Source organism: Canis lupus, chromosome 1 (assembly GCF_011100685.1).
Source record: "Canis lupus familiaris isolate Mischka breed German Shepherd chromosome 1, alternate assembly UU_Cfam_GSD_1.0, whole genome shotgun sequence".
Classification (NCBI taxonomy): Eukaryota; Metazoa; Chordata; class Mammalia; order Carnivora; family Canidae; genus Canis; species Canis lupus.
In genome coordinates this window covers 47,935,995-47,963,781 of record NC_049222.1, presented here as the reverse complement: position 1 = coordinate 47,963,781, position 27,787 = coordinate 47,935,995, and the positions used below count along the sequence as shown (strand labels likewise).

The window sequence follows — 27,787 nt, the reverse complement described above, 5'->3', positions numbered from 1 at the left end:
TGGCTCCCCCCAAGCCTCCAGACCAGCAATGTCTGCAGGCTCAGAGCTGTTTCCAAGCTCCACTTGCTTCCTGCCTTTCACCCCCACCCCTACCCCCTGCTCGACACCGGGGCTGATCCTACAAGCCAGGGGGCAGGGGGTTGGCTTTTGGTTTTTTTCCATTCTCTTTCCTGCCCTCTGCCACCACCTTCTCCCTCCTTCCCAAAGCCCTTCCTCTGAAAGCCTCACACCCTGCTGGCAGCCACACAGGGCAGTGGACTCTGAAAGGACGTACGTTCCTACAGCAGAAGGACCCTCTCCTTTCTCCTCGAGGCTCAGCTACTTCTTGCTCCCCTCCCCGGGCCGCAGGGTGACAGCAGATCTTTGACCACTGACCACAGAGGTTCTGAGGGTCAGGGGCCCCTGGTGCTTTCCATGCCAGCTGCACCAGCCACACCAGCCGCACTGACTCAAATTCTGGGTCAGACAGGTGATGGGGGAACCGGCTGGAAGCTTCGAGGGCCACGTGGCAACGCCCTCCCGTCCACGTGTGAGATGATCCCTCCGTCCCTCTTCGTGGCATCCCTTCAGTCCCTGGGTCATAAGGAAAGGGTAAGAGAACCTTGGAAGCAGTCGCAGGCCTGAGACCAGGACGTGGCACATGACTTGTGAGCCGGTCTGGATAGATGAGGAAATCGACTTTGTCTTTAAAGCAGTAGCTCTGACTCCTTCACTGAGTCACCCCGTACCTTTAAGGAGATGATGAAAAGTACAAGCCTCTTTCCCCAGAAAAATGGAAAACATGTGCATGGATAATATCCCTACAGTCACATGTGATTCTGAAAGAGGATCTTGGCTGCCTCCCTTTTGACCTCAAACTTTCTAGTTGGGTTCTTCTTTCCAGCTGGTCTCTCAGCTAAAGCAGAAGACCCTGTCTGTGGGCAAAGCCTCCCCTGGTGGGAACCGAAACTCAAGCAACGAGGCCACCCCGAGCCAGCAGGACCCCCCACGATTGGCTCCACAACGAGAATGGACTTGACCCCCATGGCCCACCTGCTCATGCCTGCGCACCTTCGCTCCACATTTTCTTTATATGAACCTGGACGTACCTTCAGCACTTTGGAGACTGTCTTTGAGATGCAGGTCTGCTGTCTTCCCAGCATTGGGCTCCCTGAAACAAATCCCTCTCTGGTTCCACCCCCACTTGTTTCTCTGCCTTTGGGGTTCGTCTGCGGCGAGTGGCTGAACCTGGTCTGTCTGGGGGCCCCGGAACCGGGTGTCCTTGCACCCCTGTGCCCCGGCTATAGTTCATTGATCCAACCCCCAGTATTACATGGACCACAAGGCCAAAAAGTCCTATTCTAGAAGCAAGTTAGGAAAAGCTGCTAACACAAGTATCTCTAAAAAGGTGGAGGGGAAGTAAATCTTAACTACAAAGAAATTTCCAAGGCACTAGAAAATGCAGTTAATATTACCCAAAGAAGAGGATCAAGAGCGGAGTGCTCGTCCAGAAAAACTTTAATTCCCCGAGGAGGGGGACGGGGGAGCAACACTTCTGCGGGTGGAGGTATATGCCTACGGTTTGTAGGAATCCGGTTTCCTTTCTGTTTAGATGAGTGGCGAGAGGAGAACAAGCCCCTCTGAACGACGATGGATCCGTCTGTCTGGAGTCATCTGAACACTTCAGCAGAAGGAACTCAATCTCACAGAAGTGACTTCTTTGCTTTTGTAAGTTTTTGTTCTGTTTTGCTTCTTCCCACTCTTTATCTTTAGGTAGGTTGAGAGTTTTCCAAACGGTACATTTTCAAACATGCCTGCTTCCTTAAAGCCATCACATCTCTAGACCCCTGTTCCGGGGAGGGCGACCCCCCACTCCTGCTTGGTAAGGAGCGACTGCATTGGCCGGGGGGACGCGGCTTGGCTCGTGCTACACAGGACACAACTCCAATCTCAGGGGCTCCACGTGGCAGGGGTTATTTCTCGCTCATGAAAATTCGCGGGGGGGTGCGGGGGGGTGGGCAGCAGCTCCCCAAGCCGCCTCCCCTCCGTGTGTTGGCTCCGTGTTCCCAGCCGCTTGCACCCTTCAGCTCCTTGATGCCAGCACCTCCTCCGTTCGTCCCCGTGGGCCGCAGGGAAGAGCCGGGGGGACACCAACCAGCAAACCCGTGCTTCCACCTGCAAGTGCACACGTGGCTCTTTGGCCACAGCAACGCACGTCGGGGGGGCCTGGTTTTCCGGAGATGGGGAAGCGTGGTGCATCAGCGGGCCCGGAGGGAGGGGGGAGCCCCCACGTAGTAAACTACGCAACTGCCTCCTGCAGGTGTTGTCCACCGTCCACCACGGGCTTCGCAGGCCTAACACAGCGTGGGTCAGAGTTTGGGAGAGGAGGAGCGGTAGCTCTGTGGCTTTGCAGGGGACGCTACAGCAGGTCGAGGCCTTCAAAGCTGCGGCCCCGCCCCAGGAGGGGAAATACAGGATCTAGGCGGATTCCACAGGAATCCTGGACTTGCTGCCAGCCTCCTTAGCCACGTTTTCAGGGGTGGTTCCGGGCCCCTGAAACGAAGGGCTAAGAGGGAAGGTGGGGAGTTTGCCGAAGAGAGCGAGCAAAAAGGATACACCGTTTAAAACTGCACCCGGCTCAGCAGTTGAGAGTCTGCCTTTGGCTCAGGTCATGATCCCGAGGTCCTGGGATAGAGTCCCACGTCGGGCTCCCTGCAGGAGGCCTCCTTCTCCCTCTGCCTGTGTCTCTGCCTCTCTCTGTGTGTCTCTCATGAATAAAGAAATAAAATATTAAAAATAAATAAATAAATAAAATAATTTAAAAAAATGTGCCTCACTGAAGCGTTAGTGCAACTTTTTGGGGTTTTGTTCAACTTTATGCTTTTAAGTGGTTTCACAGAGTCTCCTGGAACCCGCTCCAAAGCAAAATACAGTTTGGGGGATGTGCGTGCCAAGTACTCTCCATGACCCTGGCCTTCGATTTTGAAAATAAACAATACGCTTTCTACTTTTAGCAACGACGGTGGGAGTACTAGAGGGCAGTTACCCCTCCTTTGATGAGGAGAAAAATGGATAGAATATATGAAAAATGGCTTCAGACATGAGACAGCAGGTGGTGTAGGACTTTGATCCCCAGAGATGAGAAAAAGTGGAGCCGAGCCCCACATGAGCCCCAGATCACTGCCTGCATGCAGATGCCAGGCCCAGGAGGGGAGAGGGACCAAGGTGAGGTTTGTGGTCTTGCCAAGTTGAGGGGGCCAGGATGGGAAGGGCAGGTGAGGAGGAGGAGTCTCTGGAGATGGGGGTGCAGGGACAGTGGGGGCCACCAGCAAGCGAGCCCCAGGGGTGTGTCCTCTAAAAAAAGACAAGACTGGCTGTGCTGAGTGGTGGCCTGCACTCACATGAGGACACTGTGCGACGATCGTGCCCCAGTCCCCAGAGCTCAGGAGCCCAGGCAGCTCCCAGAAGCTGCACAGGAAGGGAAGGAGGCCGGATGGTCACTGGCCAGACTGTGAGACGTCGGAACACAGGCATCGGCCGGGAGGTGGGAGGCCTGGCCTGGGGGAGGGGGTCAGGCTGGTCCCACAAACCCCTTCTCCTCTCAGTAGGCCCAGGGAGCCACGACAAGTGCAAACCCGGGCCTGCCGGGTGCCCACTACTGCCAAAGGAAGGCCAGATTGTCAGCCCAGAGCCCGGGCCGCTTGTCACAGTCCCTGCCACACGCCTGTCAGGTCTCTATGTGTCACGAGCACACTGCGACGGCACACACACTAGCTGATCTCCCCACGGTGTCAGCTTTCTGCCACCATACAGCGAGGGTAACATGATTGTAGAGGGGGCTCGGGATTCCAGACCCAGTGACACTTCACCGTGTGCTTGACTCGGCTTCTTACATGGTGCATGAAGCAGCGCACAGGGTGAGTCACACCACAAACAAGATCACACGGGGAATGGGGGCGCCTGGGGGGCTCAGACGGTTGGGCATCTGCCTTCAGCTCAGGATCCCGGAGTCCTGGGATTGAGCCCCCACTGCGGGGCTCCCTGCTCAGAGGGGAGCCTGCTTCTCCCTCTGCTGGTGTTCTTTTTTTAAAAAATTTTATTTATTTACTAATGAGAGATACAGAGAGAGAGAGAGGCAGAGGGAGAGGCAGAAGGAGAAGCAGGCTCCATGCAGGGAGTCCGACGTGGGACTCGATCCCTGGTCTCCAGGATCACGCCCTGGACTGAAGGCAGGCGCCAAACTGCTGAGCCACCAGGCGTCCCTGCTGGTGTTCTGTCTTTGTCTCCCCCTCTCTCTCAAATAAATAAATACAATCTTAAAAAAAAAAGAAAAAGATAACACAGAGGGTAGGAAGTTAATGAACCAAACTCGAAGTCAGGCTGTGGGCCTGTGGTTGAGTCGAGGCCCCTGCTGTCTGCGTCAGCTGGTGGCACTTACTGTTTACTATGTTCAAGCCCTGAAGGATCTCAGTTCTGTTCCCAGGTCAATCAGGCAAAGCCTTCCAGGGCAGCTGCCTTTTTTAAGTGGTCAGTGCCTGAAGAGTCTGGCAGCTGCAACCTCCCCCACCCTTTTTTTTTTTAAAAGGGATTGACTCAGTCTTGGGTCTGGGCAGAGCTCCTCTCCTTCCACCTGTTATCAGTTCTGGGGCATCGTCAGCTGGCGCTGGTCCCTGTGACATCTGGGAGCTGCAGGCCCTTTGCTTCACCCAAGACCCCACCTGACGTGAATGACCCCATCCTGCTTTCGACAGGATCCAGCCTTCCCCCTGTCCTGTCAGCGGCCCTCTGTGCCAAGGTCTAGGCAAATCTGTAATCCTAATAGCCGACATTTATTAAATGAAGTGGCAAACTGAATTCAGCCTGGGCCTGTTTCCTTATCTGTGTGGGAAGGAACTGGTAAGCAGGGTAAGCAGCACAGAGCTGCCTTTTTTTTTTATTATTAAAGATTTTATTCATTCATTCACGAGAGACAGACAGAGACAGAGACAGAGACACAGGCAAAGGGAGAAGCAGGCTCCACGCAGGGAGCCCGATGCAGGACTCGATCCCGGGTCTCCAGGATCACACCCTGGGCTGAAGGCGGCGCTAAACCGCTGAGCCACCCGGGCCGCCCTGCCCTAACTTCTCTATTAACCACCCTTTCTTTCCCATCTTCACTGGAAAATTATTTATATTCTAATGGCTAAGAAACAAAATAGAAAATCACTATTAATATCTGACTGCCAAAAACACACGGGTGGCAATCAGAATGGAGGCAATTAAAAAAATAACCTCAAGTAGGCAAACCAGGAGTGAGATGCGGGTGTGCGTGCCCATTCACCCCAGAAGAAGGAGCAGGTGTGGGGGGGCCATCCGGCTGGGGAGCCTTGGCCCCCAGCTCCGGGACAGAATGGCCTCACTCTGGGTCTGCCACAGGCTTCAGATTAGCTTTCCAGCCAGAGTATATCACATGATACTGGATTTAATGTCCAGATAATAAGCTCAAAGAGTCTCAGCCAATTTGGACTCCCCTGGGAGACCACGCTGTTGAGGCTGTGGCTGGGAAGGCGCAGGGGTTCCAGGGCGTGCATGGGAACCTCCACAAACCTTGGGGAGAACCGGTCTCCCTTCGTGTAACTCAACTGACACCAACTCTGGGAAGTAGGTTCTGGAGCTCCACCGTCCTTTGTGAAGGGCCTGGGTGTGCCAAGACAAAGGGAATCGGGGAACGCTCTCCAGATGTGGAAGGGGCTGCAGAGGCCTGGGCAGAGGGGTGCTACTCCTGGCCTTTGGTGCCCATTGGGTGAAAAGAGGCCAATGACTCTTCTAGAACAGAGGCATGACTCACCTTGTTACTACTTGTGGAGTCCATTCATGCTTGATGACCGCCTTGAGATCGAGAAGATTTGGAGCAGAAAGAGGGTGTCTGGACATTCACCCTGGATGGCATCTGCTCGCAAGCTCCCCTTTGTCTCCTGCCCGGTGAGGTGTGCCTGGAGCAGCAGGTGCAACCGGCAGCCAGGTCCTGCTCTGGAATCGGCGGGGCTGACAGGTGAAGAAGGCAGAGGCTCTTGGACGCACCCGCGCTGCCCTGAAGCCCTGCACTGTGTCCCAGAGGGGCTGTCCAAGTCCCGGGGGGGCTGTACCAGAGAGGGGTTGCCCCCAGCCGAAGCTGGGAGGCCGTGGGCCTCGGGCCCCCTCCCTGCTCTTCTGCACGTGACTCTCGGAGGATCCCGGCGCTGGGAAGGGCTTTGGGACATGTCTGCTCCCGTCCTGGCGCTCCACGGAGGAGGGGACCAAGAGCGGAGGGTGTGCAAGACTCGTTCAAGGTGATTCTCCGGGCTCCGACTCACAATTCAGATTTCTTTACGGGAGCGCGCGTTTCTCCAGGGGAAGGACTGTCTCCGCGCGTCTGCGGGTTCCTCCGTGCCAGGGTGAAGCGAACAGCACGCGCCGAGGCCCGCGCTTGCAGAGCGAGTGGGTGTCCGGCACCCTGTTGGGGCTAACGAGCATCCGGGGAGCAGAGGGCGTGGGAAATGGAAGCGTTCTGAGAGCTTAAACACTTGGATTTATGATACAAGCTCATTGTTTACAAAAGCTCAGAGAAGGGGCAGCCCGGGTGGCTCAGTGGTTTAGCGCCGCCTTCAGCCCAGGGCCTGATCCTGGAGTCCCGGGATCGAGTCCCACGTCGGGCTCCCTGCATGGAGCCTGCTTCTCCCTCTGCCTGTGTCTCTGCCTCTCTCTCTCTCATGAATAAATAAATAAAATCTTAAAAAAAAAAAATAAACCTCAGAGAAATAGTTTTACGATAAAGGTTGATCATCATCATACCCCCAAAGAACCACTAGAGAAACTCACTGTTAGCCTGGGTTTTGCTTCCTAGTCCACGTGCCGTGGTTTTAGCCTTAGCACATCTCCTGTCGCCTCTGTTCCCCCACTACCCTGGGCTCCTTTAGATCCTACTGATGATGGCCTTCATCCTATCCTCGGCCATATACATTTATTGAGCACCTTCTGTGTGTACCTGAAACCATCTATTGGTCCCCAGGCAAAAAGCAATTGTCTGTTAACTTTATGGTTTTTATTTTTTATTTTTTTTTATTTTTATTTTTTTAACTTTATGGTTTTTAAAAGATTTATTAGAAAGAGAGCAAGTGAGTATGTGAGGCAGGGAGGCAGAGAGAGAGAGAGAGAGAGAGAGAGAGAGAGAGAGTGTCTTCAAGCAGATTTCCCCCTGAGTGCGGAGCCTGATACAGGGCTCGATCCCACAGCCCATAAGCTCATGACCTGAGCTGAACCTGAGAGTTGGACACTTGACCAACTGAGCCACCCAGACGCCCCTTGTCTGTTTGCCTTAAAGTAGGGTTTCTCAGTTTGGGTACTATGGACATTCTGGGTGGATATATATATATATAATTTTATTGTGACAGCTCTTCTTTGCATTGGAGGATGTTCGACAGCATCTCTGACGTCTACTCCCCAGAGGACAGGAACAGGCTCGGTAAATGTGTTGTGGAGGCACCGTTACCTCGGGCTGAGAACCTCCGCAGGACAGCTGATGGGGCTGCGTCCCGACCGCGAGAGGCCTCTGTGTCCGCTGCCAGATGCTGTGACGTCACTTTATGCCCAGAGGAGAAGTGCATGACTCTGGCCTGCTGGTAAAACCAACATTGCTTTCAGTAAGTCCGTGGCTTTTCTCCAGAATTAGTGACTCACCACCAACCCCACTTCCCGGCCTCCCTGACTCTGCTGCAGGTGCTCCCTCTGCAGGGCAGCTCCCAGCGGCGAGGGTGAGCCCATGGCAGGTCTTCGGCCTTTCATAGAACATTACCGCACGGCTTAAAGCAGCTGGTCTCGCCTCGCCCAGGTTCCTGGATTCAAGTCCCACACCCTACCTGTCTCTCTCTTCCCGCCCACGGAGCCCTGCAAATCCGACAGACCATTGCTTCCTTGAATTTTTTTTTTTTTTTTTGCCTAAGATCATGTACTTCCATCTCCAGACCTTTGAACGTACTGTTGACTAAAGTCATTCTTCTCCCTTCTCCCCAGAGCTTTCGTGGTCCTCAAAGTGGTTCATTGCTGTTCTTTGAACTGCCAACGGCACTCACATATTCCTGTGTGGTGTGGCGACGACAGGTGACAATCCTGTATTACATATTTGAAAGTTGCGGACAGTAGATCTGAAAACTTCTCACCTGGCACACACCAAGAGAGAACGACGTGAGGTGATGGTATGTTCCCGAATATAGTCATGTATCAGGCCACCACACTGCACGCTTGAATTCGTATGGTACAAGTCAGTTGTATCTCAATAAATTTTTGGGGAAAAAAAAACCTTTCTGCTCGGCTAAGACTTCAACTTGTTCTCCTGTTCTTTGATACAGTTTCCTAGTGGAGTGTCAAAGACTATTCCGCATCCTTTTACGGTCTATGCTGATGTATGTATTTTTTGGTGGCTTTATTCATTTTCTTATTCTTTTGTTTTGAAATTTTTTAAAAATATTCTTAAAAATTTATTTATGAGAGAGAGAGAGAGGGAGAGGCAGAGACACAGGCAGAGGGAGAAGCAGGCTTCATGCCGGGAGCCCAACATGGGACTCGATCCCGGAACCCCAGGATCAGGCCCTGGGCCAAAGGCCGGTGCCAAACTGCTAAGCCGCCCAGGGATCCCCTTAAAAATGTTTTCTTACAAAAGTAACAGCTGGGTCTGGGATTGATTTTGTTCTGTTTATGAGCAAATGAGTTAGTGTTACTGTGTCGTGGATGCCGGCAGGAGGCTTAGGTGAGGCGGACAACAGGCTTTATTATGCATGGTGCTGCTGCAGCAGCATGAGCTCTGGCTTCTTCCTGCCTTGCAAGGGGGGGCGGGGGCGGCGGCCTGGAGGAGCCCGAGGGATGCAAGCACATGCCATGAGCTGTATTACAGGAGAGGAGCCTGGAGCTTTCAGAGCAAGCAGGAGCAAGCCTGCTTTTCTTCCGTGAAGGTGTCAGGTCATCCATCAAGGATGCTTGCTGGAAACAGCCCCGAGAAATGGCCCGGGTCAAAAGAAGTCCAGGCTCTGCGTTCTTGGCACAGCTGGCCAAGCTGGGCGGAGTGCAAGAGACCCATGGGAAAATGCCCTCCTTATCAAAGGAAATAAAATTCTCCTTACTTCCTCGGAGAAAAGGATTTTAAATCAAACAGCTTGAAAAAATTAAGGCACACACCTAGGAGCATATTGTTTATTTGGGGCTGTCTTGGCTTGTTCCGGGCCTGATGTGTATTTGTTTTGAAGTGTGTCATGCGGCACCTGGTCAACCCCCCTGCTCTATCTGCTCCCAGCGGGGAGGGCTAGGGTCCTCCACCTGCTGTATGAGTCAGGTGTGCGCAGACCGTCTCCCTACACCTGAGGCAGTAGGAGACCCACTGGCCATTGGGGACCGACACTCATTACTGAAGCTGATCTTTGTTTTTGTTTTTTTTTTTTTTTTTTTAAAGATTTTATTCATAGAAACACAGAGAGAGAATGAGAGGCAGAGACACAGGCAGAGGGAGAAGCAGGCTCCATGCAGGGAGCCCGATGTGGGACTCGATCCAGGGTCTCCAGGATCACGCCCTGGGTTGCAGGCGGCGCTAAACCGCTGCGCCACCGGGGCTGCCCTGAAGCTGATCTTTGTGAGTAAAGGCTTCCATCCAGTGCCTGAGTCATGTCTTCCTTGGCAACTGTGAATCCTCCAGGGGGCTGGCGTCCTGGGACTGCCATTCCTGGTGGTAGGCAACCAGGGTCTCTTGCTCACTGATCTATCCTTGCGCCGTGCTTTTACCTCTCCTCTCCAAATACTGATTCTTACAGGGTCAAGATCTGTAAATATTATAAATTATTCTATACCTATAGCTCTTCTGGGATAGCCAAAGGTTGATGCAAATAAAAAAAAGTCAACATATAAGAACCACACGATGTGTTTGAATCCACAGAGAAATCTACACGAGGTCATTAAAATTTTGCCACTTGAAGGAGAATCTTCCAAGTATCAACATTCAATGGATAATCATTTTTCACTTTCAAATTCCTTTCACTTTTCCTGGCTTGCAGTCAGCTACCATTTTTCTGAATACCTCATGTCATCTTTTTTCCTTGGATTCTTTTTTCATTTTCCTGGCCCCTTCCTCACACCAATTAAATCAGAATGTATGGAAGGTATCATCAACTTGACTAGGCCACAGGATGCACAGATACTTGGTGTGGGGCCCAGAATAAGAGAAGCTTCACAACAGGTCCAGGCTGCTGTGCAAGCTGCTCTGCTCTCAGGCAGGGGCCATAGGTTCCAGCACATTCAATGGCACCTGAAATGTCACAGCAGACAGGGATCCCGTCTGGAGCCTTTGGCAGGGCCCTAGAGGTGAGGAATAAAGCAGGCTCTTAGGATTCTGGAGCAAAGCCTTGCCACCCCCCCTCCAGATAACTACTCTCCTTGTGAGAAACAGCTCTTGGCCTTAGTGAAGCCTAAATGCTTACCCGTGGGCCCCCAAGTTAGGTGGTGACACCCGAGCTGCCCATTGTGAACTGGGTATTATCTGGCCCATCAGGCCATGAAGTTGGGCACACATGGCAGCACTCCACCATCAAACGGAAGTGGTACATATATGATCAGGCCCGAGCAGGCCCTATGGGCACAAAGAAGTTACCCAAATGCCCACGGTCCCCACTACTGCTACACCATCTTCTCTCTCGTAGCCTGACCTGTGGCTGCGTGGAGAGTTCTCAAAGATCAGCTGACAGAGGGAGAGAAGACTTGGGCCCGGTTTATAGATGGTTCTGCAAGGTCTTCAGACACCACCTGAAGCAGACAGCCCCAGCACCACAGCCCCTCCCCAGGAATCCCTAAAGGACACGGTGAAGGGAAATCCTCCCAGTGGGCAGAACATCGAGCAGTGCACCAGGCTGTTCACTTCGCTTGGGAAGAGAAATGGCCTCGGGGGTGATGATCTATCCATTCTTGGGCTGTGGCCACGGTTTGGCTGGATGGTCAGATACCTGAAAGCAACTGGACCATTGGTGACAGAGAAATCTGGGGAAGTGGAATGTGGATAGACCCGTCCTCAAAAAAGTGAAGATATTTGTGTCCCATAAATGCCCACCAAAGGGTGACCTCGGCAGAAGAGGATTTTAATAATCAAGTGGATAGGATGATTCATTCTGTGGAGACCAGTCAGTCTCTCTCTCCAGCCTCCCCAGTCACATCCCGGTGGGTTCATGAACAAAGTGCCATGGTGGCAGGGATGGAGGTTATGCGTGGGCTCAGCAACATACACTCCACTCACCAAGGCTGACCTGGCCACGGCCACTGCTGAGTGCCCAATAAAAGGATTTCAACCGTCCTACTTTCTCCTTTTGTTTGAATACCAGTGTGTATATAAAGCTAATATCTGATTTCTTTCCTCTCTTTTCTTGTAACATAAGATTTTTACACCATAGAATTAAGTTATAGGATATGGAAAAGAGCAAACATCACTTAAGGAACACACACACACACACACACACACACACCCCATCGGTTGCTTCTCTACGGATCCCTTATACACTTGGCATCGGCATCAGTATCTGTTTCTTACAGCTCGCTCTCTGGTGATTATGACATGTTTCCAGGATTGGGGACTCTGACTCAGGAAATTCAATTATTAATTTATATCAGGAGAATTAGGTATTGGGGAAAAATTCATTACTTAGACCATTTTCAGGAGCTGGAAACAAGAGGCAATTATCCAAGAAAGAAAAGAGGAAAGGAAAGAAAAAAAAATCACACAAACACCAAAAAGTGTTTTGAAAAAGTGCTTTCAGAATTTACTGTACAGTTTTTTAACAATTTATTTATATGTTGGCTTCTACATGCTCTTACATTTGTGTAAAACATTTATACATATTCTTTACAATTTGTACATATATTAAATGGCTGTATCATAAACATTGTTCTATGAGATTTTATAAAAGAAAAATCAAGTAGGGAAAATTACTTATAAAACGTCAACAAAACCCGTGATATTAAAGAACAAGAAATTCTCATATTCATGTTCGTCTGATTTCCTCTTCTACTTATTTTTTGGTTTCATTGTGTGGGCCCAAACTTTCCATTTTCTATACTATAATTGGTAGGTCAGGAAAATGAAAGCAGTGGGTACTGTCGTAAGGCAACTGTGGACGGACACGCTCGCCAGCAGGCAAGATAGCGCGTGTTCAGATGGAAAGCGGACAGTCTGTGAAGATGGTGTCTGGCTTTTTGCCATTTACTGGAGTCCTAGTGGTCAGGACAACTCTGACGTTTAGGGTGCAGTCACGAGGAACATCACTCCGTACTTCTTGAACATAAAAGCTCTAGGGATCACTGTGCATTATTCAGGTTGTCACCCTTATATCAGTCCCTAAACTTTTCCATTTGGTGGGACGGAGAGGTCTACTGAGCTGGGTTTTTCATCTTTTCAGATAATAGCCCTGGCCCGCTGGTCTCCCTTCTGAAGCGAGGGGCAAATTACGCTCTCACACCCATTTCTCATCACGTCTGACTGGATAGACTGAGACTCCCCTTCGAGGTGAGAGCTGCGGGGAGCACATTTGTCCCGGGGACCACTCCTTCCCGAGCACCAGGGTCAGCCCAGCCCTGGGAGCAGAGTCAGAGCCCTACTTCTCCAGTATATTCCTTCTGGCCAGAACTAAGCCCGGGAAGGGGGTGCCAAGGAGCAAGCCCTCTGCACAGAAGGGGACGCTCAGCAATGTTCCTGGGGGAAGGGGGACAGTGACTGTGAGCCGCTGCCGGTGAGGAGCGGCCCCAGGAGCCCCTCTCTTGGTTTCCTCTCTCCTGGAAACGTAAGCACTGGAGTCATAAGTATGTCCGTGAAAGGCATGTAGATTTTCCTAAGTAGACAGGTGTCCCACAGGACTGAAAAGAGTTATAAAAATATACAAACATATATATTTTTTATCCCGGCATATTTCATATTTTTAAGAAAGCAATTAGTAATCATCTGACATTGGGTAAGAACCAGAAGATCACGGATGATGTAAAAATCACAATTTTATGTAAAATACCAGTGGGGGAAACCCCTAATTTTCCATTCAAAATTCTGATAACTTTAAGTACTTTCCAAAAATAGAGACAATTTCCATTGTTTTAAATAAGGGATGTGGAAATGAACCAGAGACAACTGTCCCTAAGTAACCGATGTGTTCATTTAGGTTTGTTAATAAAATAGATGCAGTTTTTTGCAACTCTGTTTCTTTTTTGGTTTTCGTTCGTTCTTTCCTTTTTGTTTTTGCAGAAGAGGGGGAAAAAGATTAAATTGCATTGCCCAAAGTCAGAAAGAAGCACTTCGGAGTTCTCGTCATTTTCTGTTCTGGTCTACATGACTGGGAAGCGGCCGAGGGCCTGCCTCAGCTTTTCTGCAATCTGGTGAAGAAACAAAAACAATCCTGAGACACCACTCCTGCCAGGATTTCATGATCGTCTACTGCTTCCATCTCTTGCAAGTTAGACATGGCAAACATTTCAGATGCTTTTAACTGGGCTGTGTTTCTAGACTCTTCCAGTACCAACCAGCTGGGGGGAACCCCCCCCCCCCGCCGACCAAGCCCCAGCTGGTGCTGCCAGGGGCCATGGCCCCAGCTTGCAGGAAGCTCCCCCTCTTTCTAGCCCCTGCCTCGCTGAGCAGCAGTATTTCCAGACTAGGCACTTCTTCCTCAGTGAGTGAGGGGGTGTGGGTTTCAGGCTTGCCTAGATTCCCCCTGTCTTCTTGGGTACCCGTGGACCCCCAAGCATGCCTCCTGGATCCCACCTGCTGCTAGTATGTGCTGTGTACACCGTTCCAAAGCCAGGGCTCTACTGCGGCTGCAGCAATGTACCCGTGCCTTCCCCAGGGAACCACATGTTCTCCTAGGACACAGAGGCTGTGGCTGTTCATGGAGCCTAAGTATCTGGAGTTAAGTGCTTAGTACATAACAGGGGCTCAAGAAATGCTTGCTCCATGAACAAGTATGCAAATTTTAGTATTTAAGGGTTACTTTCTCATAAAACTGTTACCTCTAACAGGAACTGATTAAATGCATGGTTTTCTATTTTGAGTCACAATGTCATCGATGATTAAACCTCACTGGGCTGGAGATTATCTAACAAATCAACATTGTCAGAATTTTAAGAGGTGCCCTTCAATGATCTTTCCATGTAAAACAAATGCAATCTGCGACCCTAATACATGAGGGGCAACAATAGAGTGGCGCCAGTTCATACAGAGAGAGCCCAGGAACCGCACGCTACAAGGCTAAGAATGCTGAAGGGAATTCTTTCTGGGAACTCAGCTCCAAAACCAGCTGCTCCTGACCCACAAGTCACACAACATAACAAGCACACTAATCGCAGCTCCCTTTTAAGAATTTGCTGTCGGAGACACACATTTTCTGCACTGTCTTGCCAAAAGATGACACAGGCACGGATGTGAGTTTGGGGCTTGCCTACCATCACCCTGAACGTACGTGAGAGATTATCATGAAAATAGTGGAACACTCCGCGAGAAACTCGGCAGCCACCACATGGTCGATCATACAGAGCTTGCCTTCAGAGGTCTGAGTTTCCGCTTGTGTGCTACATCTTTGTTGTCTGTACACTCTGGTAAGCAACCACATTACTAGGCAGGGTATAAAAGTTTACATTTTCGGGACCATGTCCTAAATGAAGATATTTGAGGTTCCTTTCTCTCATTTTCTTTCTAAAGTTCCTTTGATGCACAATGAAACCTCATTCACGAAGCCTGCCTGTGGTGCCAGGCTCCATCCCCAGCTGAGAGCCCGCAGAGCCAGGGGCCTCCTGTCATTCACTGTCCCCAGACAGAGAGAGGATGTGGGGGTAGGGAACCTCCTGGGAAGAGCTCCTAGGGACCTCACAACCAGCTTCCAGTGCCCCTTCTTCCTAAAGAGAAACCTTTTTTAACCCAAGGTGATTCAAAAAGGAAAAGGCAGATATAATTAAAAGGGATTAAAGAAAAAAAAATCCTGCCTAATAACCAACCTTTTGTTTATTACTCAGGATTAAAATTACAAACAGATTAACTTTATATGGTCAAGGTTAAGTGATCATGGATTCTCCCGTGTGTGTGTGTGTGTGTGTGTGTGTGTGCACGCGCGCGCGCACACATGTGTAAAAGGCCCAGGAGGGGTGGCCAACTTACTGTTTCATAGAACTGCACTTGTTGCTCCAGGTACAGGCGGATGACACTGTTGTAGTCATAGATCCGGTTGCTATGGAAGTGATTCATCTCAGCTACAACCAAAACCAAGATATCAATCAGTACCTGTGAACTGCAGCAGACAACACTGGGGGTTCTGGGTTGTGATGAGTCATCAACTGGTTTAGTCTCGCTGGCTTCGGGGCGCCAGTTCTTGACAAATCACTTTATTTATTTATTTATTTTTTTGACAAATCACTTTATAAAGAGGCTAGAAAAATAACCTGAACTGTCATGGCCAACAATACTTTCCAGTAGAGGGGCAATTTTTTGTTGACTTGCCTATCAGATACTCTGAAACCCAGTGCACACAATCCCTCATGTGTGCACATGGTTCTCACAGCGCCAATGGAGCAGCAGGTCGGCGTGGTGGTTACCCACTGCAGACGCCTGCAGTTCGGAGTGGCATCTGTAGGCAGGACCCGGCAAGGCACCTGGCAGGCCCTGCCCTGTTCCTTCTTGCACAGCAGCTGCCTGGGCAGGTGTCTCAGGAGCCTGAGAAAGGTTGTACGGATGGCTGGGCACAGGGGGAGACCCTCTTCTGTATGGAGCTTCACTGCCCTGGGCAGTAGGGCTCCCAGAACCCAACCTCTTACCAGGTGAGCGGATCTTCAACTCTGCTGAATGTACTGACTCCAGATGACTCCCTTATGGAATTTGTCTCTCAGTACCCTACCCCACCCCATACCAACTCTGGCCTCATCACACCTCCACCTGCCTCTTCCCTGATTCTGCGCACCTAGAGAGCCAGCTGCAGGCATAAATTCCTACAGAGAGGGCACCATCCTAAGTTTTATGTTATCTGAAGTTGTATAAAGTTTCTCATTTATCTGTTTGGATAACTTCAAACACAGGTTCGAAGCCAAATCCCCCATTTCAAACCCTTCAGAAGCCAGATCTTCATTCAAGGAAGCCTTCCGGACATTCTGTGTCCCGCTCACTACCTAGTCCTGAGGGCTATTCCCTGGAAAAGCCTGCAAACGAGCACCAGGTCTTGTTCAGGCTCGGAACTCTTGGATCACAGAAGCAGCAGTTTTCTGTGTGGGCTTTCCAATTACCGTCTGGCCTCTCCCACCTCTCTCAGCAGTGTACCCCCCGCCTCCCACCATCAATGTTTTAATGGTTTCTTAATGTCTACATCAAGTCTAGGCTCTTCTGTCTGGCTCTCCAGGCCCTCCACTATTACCAGCACCTATTCTCCAACAGCCTATAAGGAGATCTTACTCCTGAAAGCTGATGATAAAATCTTGTACCATTATTTTGTATGGTTTTGTTCAAACTAGAGCATCCTTCTCCTTTCTCCTTTGCCCAAGCCTGCTGTCGTCCATCAAGACAGGGAAAATCTGTTCACTGCTCCTGTGTGCTGGAAAGCACTCAGATATGTAAAAATTAATTAATATCTTTTTACTAACATTTTGAACTTTTTTTGAAAAAGCCATGTCCAAACTCCCTTTACATTCTGTGCTCCTGGGGGACAGAGGCTATAAACTGTTAAAAGCTGAACTTTGGAATCTAACACAGCATGATGATAGGCTAATATTAAGAGTTTTAAAAGGATCTTAACTGTCTATAAGAAATAATAAAAATGCACAGGCTCAAGCAGACTGTCATTCATAGTTATGTCAAAGAAATGGGTTCATTTTCATTAACACTGGAATCCTGCAAACAACAGGCTTAGGAGGATACTTATTCTTTTTTTTTTTTTAATTCATTTATTCACGAAAGACACACAGAGAGAGGCAAGGACATAGGCAGAGGGAGAAGCAGGCTCCACGCAGGGAGCCCGATGTGGGACCCGATCCTGCTACTCCAGAATCACACCCTGGCCCGAAGGCAGACGCTCAACTGCTGAGCCACCCAGGCTGCCCTTAGGAGGATACTTTAAATCAGCTCTCACTTGCTTAGCTGTGGTTCACATTTAGATTTCTCTCTAGCTAGGAAAATAGCAACCTCCCTGGGGAGGAAAAAAAAATATCTCTGCTGTGCACAAACCTCTGTCTTACCTTGCAACGCATAAGACATAGTGCCAACCCGCTTCACCATGTTCTGTTTGTCCTGGGGGGTGATTTTACTAGTTGCAACCAGTTTATCACTTTCTTTCACTTTTTCTATTGCTCCCTGTGAAATACGAATGCAACAGTGTCAATAAAACAGTGCTCAAAGGATTAGTCATTAATTTAAAATGTAACAATGCCGACATATTCTATGACTGGCTACTGAATAAAAAAATCTCCCCACAAAATAAGAACATAGGAAAGCACCTAAGTATAACTTCCTGCAAGTCACTTGGAAGCAAAAAGGTTGCTATTCTTAAAAAACAGAACTAAGCTAAATCGGACAGTTTTAGGCTACAACAGAAGGAAAACCAAACAGCAATCTATTTCTGTAATCTCTGTGAGCCTGTGCCAGGACAAGAGTAGCACATGAGACAGAAACAGGCACCGGAGTTTAGAAAGTGGATGAGGGGCAGCCCCGTGTGTGTGTCAGGGCCCTCTTTGTCTCTATCGGTGGGGGCATGCTGTCTGTGGGTGCCTGGGCGTGTGAATTGTCAGCTTTGCTCCAGGTCTGTAAGGAGCACTGCATCAATTCCAAGTTGATACTCAGAAGTCGTGGTAAAAGCTGCCAAACGTTTCCCACTCCAGGATCATCACAGTGCTCATTAGAGCTGCCTGGGAAGAAAAACTTTCTACTCGTGCATAAATCAGGCTCCATGCCCAAAACTCTAACTGCTGGCATAAATCCCTACAACAAGCTAACTCTTCTGAGATGTTTTTTTAACTAAGACTTTTAGTTTTATTATGTTTATTTTATTCCCTATCCCTCTCCACCCCCGCCAGTTTTGTTGATGTGATTCACAGACAGCAAGGTAGGAGTTGAAGGTGTACGACAGTACAACATAACCATCTGAGGTCTGTCTTTACTGCAGGACGATGACCACAGTAACAGTTAACATCCATCACCTCACAGAGTTACAAGTTTGTTTTTCCCCTTGTGACGAGAACATTTAAGATCTACTCCCCTAGCAATTGCATTTCTGGGTACATATCTGAAGAAGGGGAAACCACTATCTCAGAGAGATCACTGCATTCCTATCATTACCCACAACAGCCACAATACCGAAACACCCCCCAAGTGTCCACTTGGTAAAGAGAATGTTCTGAGTTTCATATTAAATTATCTGAAGTTGCACAAAGCTTCCTATTTGCCCATACTACCCCTTCCTGAGGCTTGTATTATTGAGCTGAATGCTAAAATGGCCACATGTCAGAATTGTTAGGGTCACAGACCAGCCCTTGGCAGAGATTTTCCTAATAAATTCAAGTATATTACAACATCCCAGAGTACTATAGTTGATAAAATGCCCCTATTCTGAAATAATGAGTTGGAAACAGAAAAACTAACCAGAATCAAAAAGTGAGGACATCCCAAAACATGTCAAAATTCAGTTCAAAAAATACCTTTATGGTGGGACTTCTATAGTTTCCTTATTAGCACAAAAATATAAAATCGACGTTGACCATTTAAGTTTTAATTAGGAACCCTTCGTCAGGCCCAGGGACAGAATATCTTACTTCATCTTGACGGGGAAGGAAGGGTCTTTAGTGACTTGCCCAAGCAGCTTACAGAGGTCTCACTAGTAAGGGAAGCAGTATTCCTAATCTTGTTTTGAATTTCAAATAGCATGATTATTTTGTTTGATACCTGACCTAAGTATAGGCAGAAAGGAGTATTTTTCACATTTTTGTTCCCTCAAAATAGTCTGTCTATAGAATCAAAGAAACAATAACCCATAGCCTATATGTGTTATGGGACCTCACTAACTGAACACCACAGGCAGCTCCGGCCGATTTCAGAAAGCTCTTCCTTACTTGGGGCCAAGCTGACCGACAGGGCCCTCGCAGGTGGCCATGCAGGTGGCCCTGCGTAGCAGCCCTAGGTCACCCGTGTCATCTGTGCACTTCTGTGCTTAAGTTACCTTGTGGGCGCCGATAATATCAGGGAAGCAGCCAAGGAAGCCTTTATATTCATGATTACATTCCATGAGGAAATGAAGATCTTTCTTTGGCTAAAACAAGACACAGGGTGGTTATTCCTGGCAGAGAAATCCAGACCATCAAGGCCAAGAAAACAGTTGCCCAGAGGACTTGCATGAGCCAAGCCCCTGGGGTACTAGTTACCATACCAAGGGCTATGCAATCAGCCTAGTTTTCCTGCAAGAAAACAGGCCCCAAGACTACTACATTCTCAATTGTAGATTGGAGAGAAAATCATAAAACATCAGATCGTTTTTAGGCTGGCTGATAAAAATTAGTTATTTTGAGGCGGCTTCAAATATAATACTATTAGGGGGGAAAACTGGTTAATATTACTCATACACAAGCAAAGAAGATGTAGTAACTTAATGTTTAAATTTTGGCAGAGAATGTAAATTATTACTAAAGATCTGGTAACTATCTTAAGTGGCAACTTAAAATATTTCAATTTTTCTGAATTATAATTTTAATAGCTATGTTATGCATTTCTACAACCTAATCTTTTTCTTTTCTTTTCTTTTTTTTCAACCTAATCTTTTTCTATAAGGAGCAGTAGTCAATGACTAACACGAAGGGGTGTGCAACGGGTGTATGTGCACAAATACGTATTTCAAGAAGTTGTCTGAAAAACTTTTAATTTAGGGATTTGAGACACAAATGTCAACACAGATGTCTATTCCCCTTAAGGGAATTTGTTATTGGTTATCTGTCAAAAGAACTGGAATCAGGACTACTGAAGGCCTCAGTAAAAGCCATGTGACTCTATCAAAGACCTTCTCCCTGCCAAATCCCCCACTGGTGCCTTCTCCTTTGTGGCTGCTGAATGCTGAGAACCTTACAGAGTAGGCTCTACTACCACCGTTTACCAGGTGGGTAAAGCAGCCTCAGACAAGCTAAGAGTCTAAATGGTGATATGAACGGTGTTCCTGATAGAACATTCCAACTCCTGATGGCTGAGGATGGATCCAGCCATTGACACTGGAAGATACTCATTTAGATTTCTCGATGATAAATGTATCCATCACTTTAGCTTAACCAAAGAAACACTATTACCATATACAATTAACAAAAGATACAGAGGAACATAAGAGGAGAGTTGTTGGCAAAGTTTGTTTTAAAATAGGTTGAAAGAACATGTGGATTGGACAGCAGCTGCTGTGCCCTGGAGCTACATGGGTCTCTGTGGATACCTGCTCTGCCACAAGACCAGCAATTTCTTCGTAAGTCTTTCCTGCTTCGGTGATGGCAGCGTTGAGATCCGTTTCGCCTGGAAATCATTACAGCTACATCAGTGGTCATATGTACTTTCCCTTCGCGTACTTTACTTAAAAATCTTATTATAGAAAACACTATACTTTTCAAAACTAGAGGATAGGGTAACAAGTTCCCATCTACCCATCCCCTGGCTTCCCAGTGAACAACTCATGGCCAGTCTTTCTGCAGCACCCATACTGTCCGCCCCTAAAGTCCCCCTTTCACTGGCCATGTAACAATGCACCCATAAATTTGACCTCAAAGATAAGCACACTTTAAGTTCTTTTTTGTTTTGATTTAAGATTTCACCTTTTTGAGAGAGAGAGCGCGTGAGAGGGAACGAGCATGAGCAGGGAGTGGGCAGAGAAGCAGATTCCCTGTTGAGCAGGGACTCTGGGGTCATGACCTGAACTGAATGAAGGCAGTTGCTTAACTGACTGAGCCACCCAGCTGCCCCAAGATAAGCATTCTTTAAAAAGCAAGGACAATATCAACACAACACTGGAGACAAGGTAACTGCTCCTGATAATCCAGTAAGTGGACAGCTCCCTGGAGTCTGGAATCAAGCTCGCTGCTTTCAGGACTCAGAGAAAGTCCACATCATAGAGAGCTGAAGTGTTTCTTTAGTCTTTAGGTTCTTTCTCCTCCCTTTTTTCTTGCCAATTTCTTTTCGGGGGTATTGAAGAAACTAGGTGCCTTGGTACCCACAGTCTGGGTTTTGCTGTGTCTGTGGTGATAATGCAGTCCTCTGTTTCCTGTACTATCTAAATCTCTCATTTTAGGAAAGGTTTGCAAAGTGTTGCTATTCTACTTCTATCACTCCTTCTTGATCTGAAGCATTTCTATTTTTTTAAAAAAGATTTTATCTATCTATCTATCTATCTATCTATCTATCTATTTATTTATTTATTTATTTATTTGACAGAGAATGAGCACAGCAGAGGTAATAACAGAGGGAGCGGGAGAAGTAGGCTCTCTGCTGAGCAGGGAGCCTGACACAGGGTTTGATCCCAGGATTCTGGGATCATGACTTGAGTTGAAGGCAGATGTTTAACTAACTGAGCCACCCAGGCACCCTGAAGCACTTCTATAAAGAGAAACTTCCCTTTATTGACTATCTGATTACCCTGAGGTATTGGAAGATAAAAAGCAGATTAAATGCTTCTTTCTCTCTACTGTTTTTTCAGAATAATAAGCTGATCCTCTAACCATCCCCCTAAAGGTAACAGATTAACTTTTTAAAAAGTATCATCGCAAATCTCGATTTAAACATATTTGATATGCTTCATTGCACAGAAAGAATTATTTTCACTAATGCTTTAATTTTCTCTTTACTGGCTGTGGGAGGCTTTTCACATCAGCATCTGAGTTCTGTTAGGAGCCTGGTTCATCTGGGTGGAACAGTGTCTAGCAATGCCCCTGTGGGTGGCGCTAGAGGTGCTTCTCGTTACTGGATTGGATATTTCTAGGCCTTTTCAATGAACAGAGCAAGGCAAATTGTATTTTTTTAAAGAGGAAAACCATGAGCTCATATCAGTATTTCCAATTCAAATTTAGGACTTCAGGATTTTTCATGTATTTTAAAACTTGATTTTTATCCTTATCTCTTTCATTTAAAAAACTTAGTTCCTAACAATGGTAATATATTACGTATTTGCTTTACTCTACAAATATGTAAGATAGTTTTAGAAGTTATAGAATAACAATATTAACATTTTACTGCTATCTATATGATTACTGAAAACAAAAAAGATTTTTGAAGTCTTTTAGACTTTAAGGCATCTACTACAAGGGATGCATAATCAAAATACAATGTTTGATGGTGACGTGAAATAATTCTCTGCGTAGTTATGCCTTCATCTTGATGTATCAAGTGATTTATTTTGCTTTTTAGAGATTTTTTTTACGTTTTGATTTAAATTTACTTTCTAATAATAAATGTAAAATAACAAACATAAATGTAAAACATTCCCATGATTCCAAAGTAAAATCTATAAAACAAGATAAAACCACAGGTGTAGCTTCTATACCCATTCTTCTTCTCCGCTACAGAAAACAATCTAAATATTTTTGTCAATTATATTTCCATGATAATCCATAAGAACAGGAAGTGCTTCATGGATCTGTGTGAAGGCCATGCTAACAGTCCCTGTGTTGTTCCAGTATGAGTTTATGTACTCACAGAGGGAACATGGAGGGTTATAGTTAACATAATCTGAGATATTCTTAGGAACTGGAATCATCCAAATTATTGCAAGATCAAAGAGGGCAGCACTGCTCCAAGACACCAGTACGTCCAAGCAAAGGAAGATGTGGTAAGACACAGTATGCAACTCTATATGCTTTCATCTGCCCTGAAACGTGGAGAGCTAGTCCGTGGGGACTCCAACAGTTCTTTGAAAACAAGATCTCTAGCTGAGTGAAGTAAGTCAGTCGGAGAAGGACAAACATTATATGTTCTCATTCATTTGGGGAATATAAATAATAGTGAAAGGGAATATAAGGGAAGGGAGAAGAAATGTGTGGGAAATATCAGAAAGGGAGACAGAACATAAAGACTCCTAACTCTGGGAAACAAACTAGGGGTGGTAGAAGAGGAGGAGGGCGGGGGGTGGGAGTGAATGGGTGACGGGCACTGGGGGTTATTCTGTATGTTGGTAAATTGAACACCAATAAAAAATAAATTAAAAAAAATAAAAAAATAAAAACACATAAAAACAAAACAAAACAAAAACTTTTTTTCCTCTTCACAGAATGGACTATGGGGAGCAGGATGAAGCAAGGACTTTTGAACACCAAGAACTAACTTTATGTAATAAGATTAGAGACTTTTAAGTATAAAGGTCAACAGGTCACATTCCAGTTACTTCAATGAGAACCAACCATAATAAAATAAAGTCTACTTTTTTTGATTAAAAAAAAAAAAAAAGAAAGAAAACAAGATCTCTAGTAAGTTGAATGGTATTCCACACAAAACTTATTACACGGAGTGCTTTTAATACTTGACAAAGTGTCATTTGCAATATGAATATTTAATGATGCACTGAATGATGGTTTTAAGCAGGGAAAACATTAGGAAAACAAGCAGCACTTCTGTGAGGCGTGGTGTAGAGGGGGATCACAACGGGTGGGTGCTGTGGAGAAGGCAGGGCCTTAAGGGTCATCTTATACTCCATCTCCCCTCCAGGAGGGTCTCACCCTGCTGGGCATCCCCCTAAGCTCCCCACAGCCCCTCCATCCCACCTTTCTGCCTGGTTGCTTGTGGACAAAATCATACAGATATGTAACTCTGGAGAGAAGCTGATCATTTTGAAGGTATGCAGATTCTCCTGAAATTTACACGATGAGAAATATATGGAAAGATTTATGTACAGTGTGAAGCTACTAAAGAATGTCTTTAGGAACCATTTCCCAGATCACCAACTGCCCTGATCCCTTTTCAAGCCTTTGGTTCAATTATCTGCACCCTCTAAGAATACCACATTTAGTGAAGAGTGATTTGTCCCTCCTAACATTCAACTAGGAGAACAAATGAATTTCAGTTCACAAATTCTGTGGTCTAGTTCTGAATGATTTTTAAGTTTCATATCTGACTTCAATGAATGAAGTCCTCAAGTCTGGGTCCATGCTACTGGGAGGATCATGGTTGGGCTTAAAAATCTAATCTTGGAGCAGTTCCATTTCTAGTTAGGATGGGGACAAGGGCAAGGCTCTTGCTCTCAATGTAGTAACACCAAAAAAACTAAAATGTCATACTTCTTACAGTCACTGAAGCACTGTGGGAATGTGGAAATCCAAATGAAGTCAGTGCAGAAAGGGCTGAGCCTTGCACCCTGGGCAAGTTGCTGAGGCTGGAGGCATGCTGGGTGGGAAAAGGTGCCTCCCTCAGGGAGAAGAATTTTGCTGGGATGGGAGGCACCGCTGCTTTTACCAGATGCACGTAAGCTGGTGTGAGGGACCGGAACCAGGGGGAGCCCCATATGCAGAGCTAGTTCTCTCACAGGGGTTTTGAGTACTAAGAGGGATGGCGGGAATTGAGGACAGGGCTGGAGGACAGAGAGCTCTCAGGGGGGGCTTAAGGAAGGCCCAGATTCAGGTGAGCTCTGACCTGTAAGGACACGTTCAGGGTCCAGCATCTTCAGAACAAAAGCTCTCATCCCGTCAAGATGAGAGTGCTCTTAGAGTCCTGCCAGCACCTCAGCAATGGATGTGGCCCTAGACTTGGCCCCTCCATTAATCCTGTGTGGCACCCTGGCTGGGAGGCTTATCTTTTCAGTTCTATGTCCCTCATCTTGAAAATGAGGGCGCCAGATTAACTAATCCTCAAAACTCCCATCCGATCTAAAAGTTGGGATTATAAGACATGATTCAGTCAGGACAAAAAGAAATATTCCTATGTGGGAGCTCCACATCTTACATTCTGGTGAGAGACTGATTTCTTGATCCTGAAAATACTCAGACTCTGACGTCCACAGACCTGTTTCCCCTAGGTATCAGAATAAGCACTATGGCCAAATTACCGGTTCTCCCACTTCTGTAAGTGACTGGACACACTCAAACTTAGTAAGTGCCACTCACCTGACAAATGCTTTCACTGCCTACCTGGCTCCACAGAGCAAACTAAACAAAAGTAAACCAAAATGTAAAGGAAAACAGCCAGCTTGTTCTCACAAGTGCTGTCAATGTACAAGTGCAATGAATTCAAGATTCGACAAGTCAGATATACAGTATGGAATATGCTGAAAATCATGATAGGTCATGGAGAGACATAGGGCAACGTGGATTTGTTACTTAGTCAAAACATTTCCTACAAATGGCCTCGATGAATTATGGCCTTTGTAACAGGAAGACTTGACTTCTGAGTTTGGCAGAGAGACGAAAGCAAGGGCACAGGGTTACTTACCATAGCTGCCTGTTCTAGCAAAACAGAGGAGCAGTATCTGAGCACCAAGAAGCTAGCAAGAAAATACAGAGTATAACCATCCTCTCTGCTTTTCTCGCAAGTAGTAAGGTGGGGTTGCAGAAGTCCTGAGTGGAACAGTCTAGCCAATCTAAGTATCAGTGACAAGGGTCCTTAGCTGAAGAGTTTCTGTTTGCATGCAGGAGCCTGAATGGGGTGGCTGCTTTGCACAAGACACCAGCAGCCCAAAGGGTAAATAAATACAGACGTACCTTGATAACCACTGGAACTAAACACTGTTGCTAAACTCTGCAAGGCTTTTCCTATCTTCTGATATTCCTTGGGTAATGCTGAAAGGGAAAAAGGAATACATTGTTAACTAGTCCTCTGAGCAAACAGAAATGGGATCCGACTATTTCCTAAAAGTAATTACTTTTATCATAAAAGAAATCTGAAGTTATTCAAGATATTCTATATTCTTTAATAAAATTATTGGCTTTTTAAAATGAAATTTTTTTCAATAAAAATTTTGTACTAATTAATTGTTCAATTAGTAGCAGGTGCTATTATTATGAGTTACCACCCCAGCTGACATCTTTGTCCATGGAATGAAACAGAAGTGACTGGGAATTTGTCCAGAAGATGGTTTCTAGTTGACAGTGTGCTTGCATGTACCCCATCCTATCTAATCACCACAACAACCATCTCCGTTCCATGGGTTAGGAAAATAAGGCTCAGAGAAGTGAACTGACTTGTCCAGGGTCATATGACTAATAAAATGGTGGATGGGCCACTTGTGATTCCAAATACCTTGCTTTCCCCACTGTTATGTATGCATGAATGATTATTTGCAAAACAAAACAAGGTGGAAGGCAACAAGGTGTGGAGAAAAATATGGCAGAAGGACTCAAGAGGACCAGGGAGGAAGGATTTTGGCTTTCTCATCTGCATAATATGATTAATGAAGCAATCTCTGAGGGTCCTTCTAGTGATACAATTCTAGCATTCAAGGGTCACTCTGGAGAACTTTCTAGATAAGAGTCTGTATCTTAGGTTATTTTCTTTGCATCTGTAAATAGTTCCCTTAGACACATCTATTGCTTTTCAGAAGAAAGCCTTATTTACACTTGAAGACTTAGTACAGTATTAAAGAAGAAAAATTCAAATGTTTCTTTAAAAAAGTCTAGTTCAGAGAAATCTGAAATATGGTCTATATGCTGCAATAATCATGGAACACAAATTCAAACTATATTAGCTTAATTTTAATAACTTGCTTAACTTTTATAACTATATATGAAGTTAAAGACATTTGCCATGTGCTTGACCGCACTATGTGCTAGATTTCTCACTTCAGAGATTAGGAATTTTAAGAAACTCTATTTTGAGAGAAAAGGAGAAAGAAGATCCTAACATCAAATCTTAAACCAAGCTTCAAACTCCTCCACCTCTCAAAAAGGGAGCAGCCCTAAACCAATATCTTCTATTTCATAAATTTGACCTGGTAGGTTACATGGGACATGAAGGTGACTAGATGTTAGACATAAAAGGATTTAACTTTTTTTTTTTTTTTTTAAATCTTAAGTAGCCTCCATGCCCAATATGGAGCCCAATTCAGGGCTCAAACCCAAAACCCTAAGACCAGGGCCCCAACTGAGACCAGGAGTTGGACGTTCAACTAACTGAGCCACCCAGGTGCCCTAAGGACTGAAAGAAATCCTAAACCCAAATTTTTGCAAGATCCTTAAAATTTTGATTGTAAGATTTGTACTCAAAATATTTCTAAAAAATAGGGAATAGCTTTAAAAGAATATACAGAGTTAAAGGATTTGCTATTCTTACGGCCTCATAAGAGCTTACAGCTGAAATTAATTATTTTACAATGAAACCACTATTCGAGAGAAGCATCACTCCCCTTTATGTTTGTAACACCCTGTGACCAAAGGCAGCCAGTCAGTTTGTTTTTTAATGATGCATTTGTATACGTGGCCATTTCGGGCTTAATTAGTGCTATATTTGGGATACACCATATTTCTTTGCCATGAGAAAGGAGCAACTGCTATTACTCCCAGTGTCTGCCCCTCGAGCACGAACAGCTGGCAAACTGCTACAAGTGCCTTTTGTCGATATAAAATATTACATGAGTGGTACAGGGTCATTCACTGTGAACAGGGCCTTTTTTTCTCTGCAAAGGGCCAGACAGTAAATATTTCAAGCTTTGGGAAGCCACGGGTTTCTGTGGAAAGTACTTGAGTCTACCACTGTAACAGGAAAGTAGCCACGGACAGTACGAACATAAACGGGCAGGGCTGTGTTCCACTTTTACAAAAATAGGCAGCAGGCCGGATTTGGCCTCCAGGGCACAGCCTGCCAACTCCTGATAAGGCTTGGATTTCA

At 46.5% G+C, this 27,787-nt stretch overlaps 1 protein-coding gene and 1 long non-coding RNA gene across 3 annotated transcripts in view; one reads left to right on the top strand and one right to left on the bottom strand.

The window, feature by feature from the left end:
- Nucleotides 1–11,755: 11,755 nt before the first annotated feature.
- Nucleotides 11,756–27,787, bottom strand: part of SNX9 (sorting nexin 9) — a 111,283-nt gene continuing 95,251 nt past the window's right edge. For both annotated transcript variants that reach the window (XM_038526430.1, XM_038526429.1), the window contains 6 exons: nucleotides 25,666–25,743; nucleotides 20,430–20,506; nucleotides 19,182–19,271; nucleotides 17,209–17,323; nucleotides 15,149–15,240; nucleotides 11,756–13,377 (listed from right to left, as the gene is read on the bottom strand). In XM_038526430.1, coding sequence (XP_038382358.1) covers nucleotides 13,330–13,377; nucleotides 15,149–15,240; nucleotides 17,209–17,323; nucleotides 19,182–19,271; nucleotides 20,430–20,506; nucleotides 25,666–25,743 — 500 coding nt within the window. In that variant the 3' untranslated portion in view covers nucleotides 11,756–13,329. The remainder of the gene's footprint in view (nucleotides 13,378–15,148; nucleotides 15,241–17,208; nucleotides 17,324–19,181; nucleotides 19,272–20,429; nucleotides 20,507–25,665; nucleotides 25,744–27,787) is intronic.
- On the top strand, nucleotides 20,899–23,406 carry LOC111095864. The gene is made up of 3 exons (XR_005353733.1): nucleotides 20,899–21,005; nucleotides 22,724–22,917; nucleotides 23,247–23,406. It is a non-coding gene; the product is annotated as an uncharacterized LOC111095864 (long non-coding RNA).